At 39.2% G+C, this 12541-nt stretch overlaps 1 protein-coding gene across 1 annotated transcript in view; it reads right to left on the reverse strand.

Moving 5' to 3' along the window:
- The window catches only part of LOC100889611, a 57927-nt gene that overhangs the window by 21842 nt on the left and 23544 nt on the right, over positions 1-12541 (reverse strand). Inside the window, exons 7-12 of the mRNA XM_030981409.1 lie at positions 11831-12197; positions 11104-11499; positions 10099-10439; positions 8922-9031; positions 6424-6589; positions 3333-3518 (exon numbers count right to left, since the gene is read on the reverse strand). Coding sequence (XP_030837269.1) covers positions 3333-3518; positions 6424-6589; positions 8922-9031; positions 10099-10439; positions 11104-11499; positions 11831-12197 — 1566 coding nt within the window. The remainder of the gene's footprint in view (positions 1-3332; positions 3519-6423; positions 6590-8921; positions 9032-10098; positions 10440-11103; positions 11500-11830; positions 12198-12541) is intronic.

The raw sequence follows: 12541 nt of genomic DNA on the forward strand, positions 1-12541 counted from the left end.
TGATACGAGATTTATTCAGTTGGACATTTGATCTTCATGTTTTCAACGCAACTTTTCGTCATAACGATTTCAACCAAGATTTTCATCTAAAAATCAGATTTCCATCTAAAAATCAAAAAGCCTTCGCTGACCAATATACAATACAAATAATGAGAATTATGCGATGTTTGATTTGATATGATTTTGTTGGTCAGTGTGATTTGAGCACAAAATTGAATACTGGCAATAATACTTACATATTTTGTTAATTTTCATTGATTTCTTTTATCTGTATAATTTCTTTGTCAGTTTTATGTAATAAGCAATATACACTTTCTTTCGTTTTTAGTTTATCTTTATTTAATTCAAAGAACATACGTGCAAGACAATCAAAACATGCGACAAACTTATAGGGCAAAAGCCATAGACTCCGTGTAGCTGGGTACAAGCTTTTGTTTGTTTTGGGGACATAACCAATCGCCTACGTCACATTATTTTGGGCGTTTTATTGGTGTCGTTTGGGCGAGAAAATGACTGATGAAAAATTCATGTTTTTCGGTTGTTGTGACTTAATTAAGTATTTAAAAAATCTGAAATATTCTCAAAAAAAGCTTTCCATTGATACATACAGTCAAACCTGTCTATAGCGTCCACCCAAGGGAAACACATAGTGGCCGTTGTAGACAGGTATGCGTTGGCGGCCGTTTTTTGATTTTGAATAATTGATTGACAGCACTCGCAAGGCCTCAGCCGGTGCGCAATCAATTCTCGGCTTTAAAAGGGCTCAGTCGGGCAAAAAAGGAGACAGAGAGCCGATCGATAATCTAACAAACGCAAGTTTATTTTGTTGGTGTTTAAAAATTCATAAACAAACACAGAGTGGTACGGTTTTTAGTTAAAGGGATAGTTGAGTTCTGTCGCAGAGGGCACTACTCAAAATATTTTTTTGGTGAGATAACGAAAAACTGAGTGTTAAATTTGAAAGAACAATTTGAATTTAAATGATAAAATCATCTTTGTTTGATAAAAATTCGGTTCAGAGACGGCTAAAATATCCATAAATATAACAATTTCTAATACTTGTGTACCACCACAAATATATGATAATTTGAAAAAGCCGTTGAAAAAAGGAAATGTTATATTACGCAAAACCAGCTGGCCCATGTTATTTAATGAGCTATGAACTTTGACCTACATACTCTGAAATCGAACTTAGGATGTGTTTTGATACCATGAACCTTCATATCAAAGTTATTTAAAAGAAATGATATGAACGAGCCTAAAAATTTGATTTACAGACACTCTCCACTCTCCACGACGAACAAGCGAGTCATCATTGCATGACAATGACTCTATATTGTTATGCACAGTCCATAATGAAATATGCGAGAAACAATATCCTGTCTGTAATTTAATGTTTTGATTGAAGTTTTAATAAAAGCTTAGGATTGAATAGTAATAATGACTGCTTTGAGAGAAATAGTATACAAATAGTGAATGGTCATGAGTGCAATGGTACAAGATTTTGCACGAGGTGAAAAATAAGAGACGCTATATTCAACGAGGCGCAGCCGAGTTGAATGGAGCGTCTCATCTTTCACCGAATGCAAAATATTGTTCCATTGCACGAATAAAGACCATTCACTATTTGTTTTATACAACACCTCGGACGTTAACGGGCTTAAAACAGTTTTCCTAGGCCTCAATCTCAGCGATTTTTGTTTGTTTTCAATTTATGAAATTGCTGATAGTGAGCGCGCACTATTAAGCAGGCAGCAAACCACGCGCGTACAAACCTTTATGTTTATTGTTACGCGGAGTGCAATTTCGTTTGATCCTTTCACACCATTGCACTCTGACGTCACTTAGCTCACCATATACTTTGTACATCGTTAGTGACGTCAGAGTGCAATGGTGCGAAAGGATCAAACGAAATTGCACTCCGCGTCAATGATGCAGTTCAATGGTTACTTTTAGCGCATGTCATGTGATCAAGAATTGACCAATGAGGTTGCAAGAATCTTAGTAGGCATTGTATAATTGTTTTTATACGCTCTCGGGAAGGTTACAATTGGGCTATTGCCCTCGGCATACGCTCTCGGGAAGGTTACAATAGCCCAATTGTAACCTTCCCGAGAGCGTATAAAAACAACTATTTCTCGAATATTAAAGCAATCATTAATACTTTTATATGCCAAAAAAAAAAGAGTCAACTTATGACACCACCTTGGCCTTTCTCTAGTTTATTTGCACGGTTGTTTTTTTATGAGTGTATCTTTGAGAGTAGACTAGATCTAGATTCTAGTCTAAGCAAGATATTTTTACAATTTTGGGGGTGGGCCAGCCATGTGGAGAATATGGAGAAAAACCTGCGTTTTCATATGACACCTCACTTATTGAGTATCACCTTCAGGATCACGAGCAATATTAGTTTGAATCTCTGGTAATTAAAACATCAACCAATTTAGTGCGCAATGGCCAATGCATAGGGATGTGTGCAATCTCTACCGGAAGGATTTTAGCACTACTAGACCTACTTACTAGAATCTAGGCCTACTAGATCTATTTTGAAAACAATTTATAGAGAAATTTAACGTACCCTTTTTGGTGTTCTTACTGTCAGCAAGTCTTGCATTTGATCATCATCAAGAAGTTGAAATCTTGGGAGAGTTTCTTCAGCCATTTTTGCCTTCGGTTTGGAATTTAGTACAATCGAGATTGCCATACTGAAATTACCCACCAATTCTTCGCACACGTACGGTATCCTCGATCGCACAAACCAGTTTTCAACATGTGAACCTATGGGTATTTCACCAAGACTGAACTATTTTCCCAGTAACCATGGTAACTGGAATTTTACCAGGAATTTTACAGGAATGGTTAAAGTTTATGACTGCAATTTCGACCAATCAGATGGCTGGATTTCTTAAGTGAGGTATATAATTAGATCTAGCTTCATAAGCTGTGCCGACGATCGCCCAGCTGTGAGATAAATTGTTCAAGTGCTGCTGTGGCTGGTCGCTACACGGCTGTTTTTGGTAACTATACGGCTGGCGATGGTGGTCATTGTGGCCAGCGGAAATAAAATGAGTGGCCGCTGGTCGCGTTAGACAGGTGGTCGTTGTGTACAGGTTCTTAACTAGGTACATGAAATCTCACAGGGGATTTTTAAAGTGGTTGTTATGGACAGGTGGTTGTTAACACAGGTTTGACTGTACTTATATTTTGTTAAGGGCTACTTTGAAAGTACTTTAAAGTGTCTGCAGTTCCTCATAAATGTCATGATGGATCACATGAATTTGCATGAGTATCTCCCATCCCGAATCAATCATAGAGGATATTTGTTCCCTTACCTCCTTCCCTTCTCCTTCTGGGTGATAGACTGGCTATAGCTGTAGCCCAGCTCATGGTAGCAGGTACCAATATTCATCAGATAGAAAGAGAAGTCTGGATGCATTTCTGGGTGGTTCTGGGTAACAGTCTTTAGCAACTCCAAGGCCAACTTGTGCTGCTCTAAGGCTTCTTCGTACTTCTTACCTCTAAAGATAAACAAATTGAAAAACAAAATCAATTGAATAATCATTAGACAGAAAGTGTAGTCTAGGTCTATCTAAGAGTGGATCTTCATTTCAGTCTTTAACCCCTACTGAATTGGGGGGGGGGGGGGGGAGGCCCCCCTCGACTTTTTCGGAGATTGCACCGCAACCGCTTGGAATTTTGAATCGCATATATTCATGTACAAGCATAAATGTGAATACAGGTTTAGCTGTATTTCTTCCTAAGTGGGAGATATGAATTGATATCAAATTGCTTTTTCATGTTTCTCAAAGTAACTTGATGTTTTCCAGAACAAAAGAATACATTAGAAATAAAACAATAGATATAATAAGAAATAAAAAACAATAAAATACATAAGAAAATAAGTATTTGAAAATGGCATAACATTTGCATAAGTTATCATTATTAATTACATCAAAATAACTATTTTGTGTTAGAAAAGAAGTTTCATATGAATATTGAGTTTCAACATTCAAAAATTGGAGTCTGACAATTTTTGTAATGATTTTAGTTCGCTGTATATTTCCAGATTTGATATTCATGAATGCGCAATTTGCGTATTCATAATCTATGCAAATTAACCTATGCATTTTCAAATATCATAAAAATAATGAAGCCTCTTGAATTTGAGATGAAGGAAACATTTATTCAAAACATTTTCAAGATTCTTCACGAGTCTACAGAAAAATATGTAGAGTTTTCTGTAAAATGCGTAAAATTTGCATTTTGCATAATTAATTAGGCTATAACGACGGCCAAGATCACAGGGGAGGGGGGGACCTCCCAGGTCCCCCCCCCCCCCCTCAGTCAGTGAGGTGCTCAAAACAGCCCAGTACAGTAAGGGTTAAGCACACCTACAGCCCCAGAGGCATCATTGTGTTTTCCACTCTTAAAGTTATTATTCATCAACAACATTTCTAATGATATTACGCTCTCATTGGCAGATAACAGTAAAATTAACTAGATGGAACTTCGACTGCGCGCAGTCTAAAATGATGCCTCCGCCATAGAGCCATTTTACAAACCAAAACAGACACAATTTTAAAAATTCAAGTTTGATTGTAAATCCATCTGTCGGTTTTAGTGATAATGCATGCACAAGCTTTTTATAGGCATACATAATGAGCCACATGACCTTTGACCTGATGAACTTAAAACTTAATCAGTTGATTGGCTCTGCAAGATACATAAGGCGCATTTATACTGTCAAATACCTCATTTTGAAAAGTCGCGATGTTTCGTGCACCCGGTTACACTTGTGCTGAAACATCACCGACGGAGCTGTTCAGCGATGTTTTGGCGTGTTTCGGTTGGTAATGCGCATGTGCAGTCTTCCCGACCTTTGACCCCGGCCTGCTATAAGATTTTTAGCGCGCGCAATTTCCAGCTAGCGCTATAGCTAGCTAAATAGCGATACATCCCATGCGCATGCATGCGATATGTTTTGTTTATCTCGCGTGTAGTATTTGAGGCAAGAGTGGATAAGTTACGAAGTACGGACTACGGCTGCTGATTCAGTTTTCCCAAATTCAATCGAAATCTAGTAGTAAAAACGATATGGGAAGGTTAAGAAAATCATCGTTGTTAATTGGAATTATGAGAATTCGCCGACGTCGTAGGGAAAGTGATCGTCGTGCTCGTTTTTTTAGGTACTTTATGAGGCGACAGCAAGAGCTCACCAACCTCATTTTGACCCTCGTTCTTCTGTACCCACAGAGCAGCCGGCTGCCAAGATCGGTGTGGGTACTTCCGAGATCAATGCATTTCTGGGAGAGCATTGTTATGACTTCATGGGATGATGATCTGTGGTTGGAGAATTTCTATAAATGCTATAAATATCACACGGGAAGAACGTGGTTTAAAAGAGCGCGGGTAACAATCCGGAAGTGCCGGAAGTCGCGTGCCTAACATCGCGATGTTACAACTGCGAGCGGTTATACTTGCCAAACACACCAAAACACGCCAAAACACGCCAAAAGATCACACTTCGTTTTGGAATGTTTGGGGCTTGGCATGTCTGCCGGTAAAGCGTAGTTGCCCTTGGTAACATCGCGGCCAGGCTCCGGTTTGGCATTTTTTGGCGTGTTTGGATGACAGTGTAACTGCCCCTATATACATGTCTTGAGTTTGATAGTAATCTGTCTATTGATTCTCATGATAATGTGATCACAAGCTATTTGTGGATACATAGTGAGCCCTGTGACCTTTGACCTTCAACCTGGTGACCCCAAAATCTACTTAGTTCATTGGCTTTGCAAGATACATACATGACCCAAGTTTGGCACAAATCCATCTATGGGGTCTTGAGATAATGCGATCACGAGAACGGGACGTACGTACAGACGGACGGACAACCCGAAAACATAATGCCTCCGGCTACTTTGTAGCGGAGGCATAAAAACAGGAATGATTCTACATTGTTTTGTCTCGCTACAATCACTTATACACGCTATTTCACCAAAGTCACAAATGCACTTATACTCAACTGCTTCTATTAGGTAAATTTTTCAGTTTGTACATTTTTAAAAAATTTTATTTGTATTTTTCCTCCACAGTAGGGCGTTTTATTAAATAATAATGCAGTATACATTTTTCTTCATTACAACAGCTATTGAGTGATGATAACAATGACTGGATGCAACATTGAACACATAGTAATACGACACATACTGTGTATATGCCACTGACAGTAAATTCACACTAAAAGATTGTAAGAGGACCTCAGGTAAGATGCCAATAATATGCATCACAATGTTCTAAATGTACTGTGTAGTTCATTGCAATATATCACTAGAGAGTCTATCTAGCAAATGAAGCTAATGCTTAATTTGTCTGTATATCTACAATAGACCATGTAAATAATATGAAAGACAGAAATGAACCTACTTGAAGTATGCTGAACCGAGAGCGTTGATACTGCGTGCCCTGACGAGGCTGTTTCCAAGGTGATGGTCCCTCACCTGGATGCACTCCTTGAGAACCTTGATACCTTCCTCCCTCCTCTTGTTCTGTATGTGGCTCGTAGCCTGGTTTTTTTGGACTAATAGATTACCTGAGAATGAGAACGAGGACAGAATGTGACAGCCCCTAGCATTATAGTGAATATACGGTAGCTAGCCGCAACAAAAAGATGTGTTTGGAATGCAAAATGCGTAATTATTGAAAATTAATATTTTAAGACCATTAATGTATAACCATGCCATTAGTTAACAGCGTTACAGAGATACATGTAAAGAGAGAGAAAATTCCTATCAAAATATTGAACAAAGGTAAACTTTTAAAGTATCTGAAACTAAATGAAAAATGACAGATGATCATAAACATGGAATGCAACAACAACAATAAAAGAAACAGAGAATGAGATAAGAATGGCATACGTACGTGGTATAAAATAGAAAGATTGGACTAATAAAGAGGATAATCATTGATTAAAGGACTTGATCATAAAGGTTTTATTGAAAAGGTTCTAAAATGTAGGAAATCTAATTACCGGTATTCAAATGACACCCCATGACCGTGCATCATTATCTCTTCTTCTACACAAAAAAGTTCTCATCATAGAGTGATAATGCACGGCTTATTTCTGACGCGTAGAAAATTAAGACGCGATGAAATGCATGTAGATGCAAATGCCAAGGACTTTGATGCGCGTTAGCACGTATACTGTGATGTCATTCAAAACAAATGGCGCCCCACATAACTGTGTATTACTTCGCATTTTGATTGGGTTTGTTGCTTATTTCTCGACTTTATATTCATAGTGCATGTGGACCAGGGCTCAAATTATTTTTTTGTCAACGGGGGCTCTTCATAAAAAAAAGAGCCCCTGTGAGCCTTCTCACGGGGGCTCTTTTAGTACTGACAGGGGCTTTTTTTTTTAATACAAATTTCCATTGAATTGGTACCCATGATACTCCTAAATTCTTTGCTATTTCATCTTTATCATTAATAGTCAGCATTATTTCCCTCTTACAAGTTATAACATGCAGCTAATGGTCAGATCTCCTCCCTCTGTACGAAGTTTCTGGTCCAAGCCCGTATACATTCGCCTCCCTGCCAACAGGTTTCCATTGACTAATTTTAGCTTTCAGTTGATTTACTGGTCGAGGTTCATTATTTGCTGATAAAAGGACTTGATCATAAAGGTTTTATTGAAAAGGTTCTAGAATGTAGGAAATCTAATTACCGGTAGTTGGAATCACGAAAAACTCCATGTTTCGGTCCTTGCGCGATCGCCTCTAGCTCCAGCAGATATGGGGCGGCAGTGTGCACACCAGTATACTACCGGCGCAGCTAGTATAGCCACTGCTGACGGCTGCAGTGCACTGCAAGCTTCCGTTGTTTGTATCCGTAATACCCATAGAGATGTGGAGATGTGAGATATAGCGCAATCTTGCGGCGAAAAAGCGTTTATTTTTTAACAATATGGCAGTCTCTAGACACTGACAAATTCTGCACGCTATTAAAATATAACTTCCATAGATTGGTTTAAGGTTTGAAAGTTGAAACTCAATATTGTGTGAAAGTTATAACAGAAAAGATTATATCTTTATTTTATAATTCCACAGGGGCAATTTTTAATTTTGCAATCGACCCCGTGACCACTCTGACTGAGGCTCCGTGTATTTTGAGTCTTGATGTGGACCCATTTTATAAAACAACTATACAGTGTGAGTCATAAAAAAAGTTTACACCTAGAAAATTGCTAATTATTTTTAAAAAATCATCTATGAACAGTAAATTATTATATATCTTATGAAAGAGTGTTTTATCCCAAATCATTTGGTATCATTTTTGTGTGGTATGTGTTCACGCTTGGATGAACAGGAGGCATTGTTTGCGAGAGCGCAAAAATCGACTTGCGCCAAAGTTGCTTATGTGATATTTGAATAAAACAATTGGGATTTGGGAATTAATTGGGATTTGGGATTTTGGGTATTAATTCGGTCTTTGCAGATTCAAAGAACATCCCTAACAAAATTAATCATGCCACACATATCAAATATCGAATATCAAATATAAACGAACATAGTTGCGCGTCTGTGTGTGAATTTGCTTCTGCAAAAAGCATTTGAATTGCATTTCATTTGATACATTCAATTCCTTCTCTCACTCCGCTAATCCCAACATAATACATGCCGTACGTAGGCATCACTTTGGCGCAAGTCGATTTTTCTACTCTCGCAAATATATATGCCTCCTGTTCATCCAAGCGTGAACACATTCAACACAAAAATGATACCAAATGATTTGGGATAAAACATTCTTTCATAAGATGTGTGATAATTTACTAATCATAGATGATTTTTTAAATAATTAGCAATTTTCTAGGTGTAAACTTTTTTTTGACTCACACGGTATACATGTGGTTCTCAACAACTGACCTTTGACATATAGACACTGACTGTAACCTTCCCTGAGGTCAGGGGTCATTGCAACCTGAGTCTCACAGTAGGAGAGAGGATTGGCGATTGCAGTCTCAGCTTCATGGTATCTGTGCAATTCATAAGAGATAAAGCCTCACTTATGAGTGAATGCAAAACACCTCGAATTAACCTACTGGAGACAAGCTATAAGAATCCTTGTTCAGATATGACGCAGTAAACCATCACAAAAAAGCATTTATTTACGTGTAAATTACGCGCGACAAACTTCTTAGCATATTTAATGAGCTTTGTATTATAAAATACAAAATGTGAAGTGTATTACACTTTACATCATCATGAAAAACACTGCGGTTTTGCAGCGTCGTATCTTGAACGAGGCTTTAGCAGCCCGAACCTTACCCCTCAACTGGTGTTCTAACAAAATCTCCAGTAACAATTGCTTTAGGCTTTATTTCATCAAAGACATAGGGTAAGGACCAGGGCTGTAACTGGGTTTTGGGTCAGGTTAGGGTTAGGTCTATAGTGTTTCCTCCAGGTGAAGTTCAGAATATTGGAAATAAGAACAGGTAATGCAGAGTTTTTGAGTACATACAGATCTAGATGGAATGTAATTATTTATTCAAGTGATACTGTACTGTGGAGCAAAGCCATGGACACAGTGAAATAAACAAAACAAATATTGCAAACAATATTTCGTAAATAGGGGTACAGGAGAGATATACTTTAGTAAACAGCTCTAATGTCACTGGAGCATGTGTCATATAGGCCTTAAAGTGAACCGATCACCTAAAAATTGTCAGTAGCTTCAAGTCATAATACTAAATTCAACAAAAAAAATTCAAACATTACTTCTGTAATGAGATTGGGCAAGTTTGAATACCGGTATATGCACTTTCAATTAACATAAAAGCGACTTTTGAGTAGACTACTCGACGCATCTAGGGGAAAATTAGGCCCGCATAGAAGCAAAGTCTGACTTGGGTTCCGTGTGCACAAATTTATGTTCTTATTTATTTACATACTAATTTATCCATTAGGCCATAGAATGCTAGGTGAATTTGTTTAGGTTGATTTTATACATTCTATACACAAATAATATTTCAAAGGTGTAACCTATAAAAGCAATGACAAAATAAAGCCCTTGGAGCAAATGTGGGATCACAATCTAACTCACCTGTGAAGCTGCAGCTCCTGATCGGCGTACCACCCCTGATGGTTGACCCATCCAGGCATGTCGCCAGATATCTTCGCAGCTTCCGCCCTTTGGACAAAGAATTTAGATCTCTCCTTGGTGAACATTAACCGATCCATGAACGTCAGGATGTCGCTCTCCCTGGCCATGTTGGATCGACGAAGGACCTGTTGGTACTCCGGGAGGTACTTGGTGAGGGGGTGAGGTTTCCCGCTGAAGGTCTTATGCATCTCAAGCTCCAGGTACTGAGTGATGTTGGCCTTCTCCTTCTCAAGACGCTGTAAACTTCCGCAGGCATCCTCGTCATCATAGGCAGTAAATTGCTGGAGGGTTTCGAGGTAGAAGATGAGGAATCATTAAAGCCATATCTCTTCCTGACTCTCACAGGTAGGTATACATTGGTCGAGTTGTATTTTTGCATATACCTTGGACTGAAATCTTCATACAAAGAAAATAATTCAGAGCTTGCCCTTCTTGATCCTTCACATGCTTCCTCTATAGATCCTAAAGTTGACATTATGCCATGATATTATGAAGGAACATTCGAGAGGCAATATAATTTAAACTACTGCAAATACAATGTTCAAGATTAGGTGGCTACCTTCCTCCTACACTGGGTGCAGATACAATACTGGAGAAGACGATAAGGTTTCTTCCGGCTTCCATAGAGAATGTACAGCAGTGTCAACTAATTCCCTATTCTATTAAACTATTGTTCAGGTTTCATGAAATCCCTCAGTGACTTGATGAGATCTTTGTAGGCACCATCATAATCTGCCACTTATAGTTTATTGGTTCCGAAATAATAAATTCTAGCAATTTTTCATTCGCTTTTGTCACTCCCAATCATTTTACATAATTGGGGGAAACAACATTGACTTATCTGTCATACCTGTAATAACATTTTAACTACACAACATATTTTTCTTTTACTTTGCCATACATGAAGATTTGTATGCTATGGTAGGATTGAACTGTTGTACTTACCCTGAGTATCTGAAAGCATTCATCGATGAAGGAAAGGAGACCGGAGTGAAAGGCCCTCTTCATTTTCTCATCTGCCTCCACCTTCATCAAACACAGGCATCTCACCAGGGGGTGCATGGAGTAGAACTTCTCTTTTGCCCTCGCATCTCTCCTACCCACAGACTGAAAGATATCCAGAGACTCTCGGAGAAGTAAACTCGTGTCTGCCACGTCATCGAGCTCAAACTCCAGCGTTTTGGACTGGGACTGGCGGCGGGAGCCTTCTTGGTCCACGTCGGAAAGGATTTTCAGACCCCAGGTTTGACTAAAGAGGCCAGGGAAGACGGCCAGACGAATGAGGTGCAGCTTGAGGTTAGGGTTCATGTCTTCAAACATCACACCAAGGCACTTGAGGACCTAGGTCACATAAGGCATATGGCAATTATAAGTTTAAGTACCTCTGAGACCTTAGAGTCACTTCCTTAGTAGTGGCATCTCTTCTCTCAATCAATGTCCCGCTCTTCCAATCCCCCTGTATTTCAACATCACTTTATCCCAAACTTCCTTTATACCAATCTCCTGTTCTACCATTCTCTCGACCAGCCTACACATCTCCACATTTGTTTACACCTAATCTACCAATATCCCTCTCCACCAATATCTCTCTCTATCAATATCCCTCTCTTTATTCTTTCTACCAATCCAATCCAAAAGGTATTTGATAAAGCATTTTTTCTACCCTTCTTACCTGATTGGATTCCCTGCCAGACTCTTGAGTAGTATCCGGGCCAAGACCCCACAGACTCTGATCATTGAGGACCAGTTCCATCTTCATCGGGTTGGCGAGAAGCTGGAGCACTGCCTCCGGGTCCTTCCCTGATCTAAGCTGGCTTGCAACGGCTTGTAGCGCATGAGGGTTATTGCCACAGTGCTCTGCCAGCCTCACGGCCTGCTCCTTGGTAATCAGCTGCTGACCTTTGACCGGTAAGTTACCACGGGGATCTTGCTGGACCGACTTGAAGAGGAGCTGAACAGCTTCCTCCATCTCTAGGGATTGCACTTCTATCTCCTTGAAGTTTGGATGGTTGTCCAGGTGAGGAAACTTCCCTGCATACCTGTGTCGATAGAAAATTATTTACTTAAGCCCCCATCACAGCAAACTGGTTCTCACTAAGTTCTAGAACCGTCCTAGTAAATCGTAAAAAGGGTTGTGGTCGGGGTAGAATGTGTAAATAATGTCTATAATACGATCCTAGCTCGTTCATAAACAGTCCTCAATGCGTCCATCTCGTCTGTACTCTGTCCACAGTCAGTTCATATCAAGTTTAGATCGGGTAAATTTGCCATTTCCAAGCAGTCCAAGCCCATCCGTAGGCAGTTTAAACCCATTCTTAACTAGTTCTACCTCGTTCCCAATACGTCAAAAGCCATTCTTACTAGTTCGCAACTTGTTTTAACT

Source organism: Strongylocentrotus purpuratus, unplaced genomic scaffold (genome assembly GCF_000002235.5).
Source record: "Strongylocentrotus purpuratus isolate Spur 01 unplaced genomic scaffold, Spur_5.0 spur5_scaffold_12, whole genome shotgun sequence".
Taxonomy (NCBI): Eukaryota; Metazoa; Echinodermata; class Echinoidea; order Camarodonta; family Strongylocentrotidae; genus Strongylocentrotus; species Strongylocentrotus purpuratus.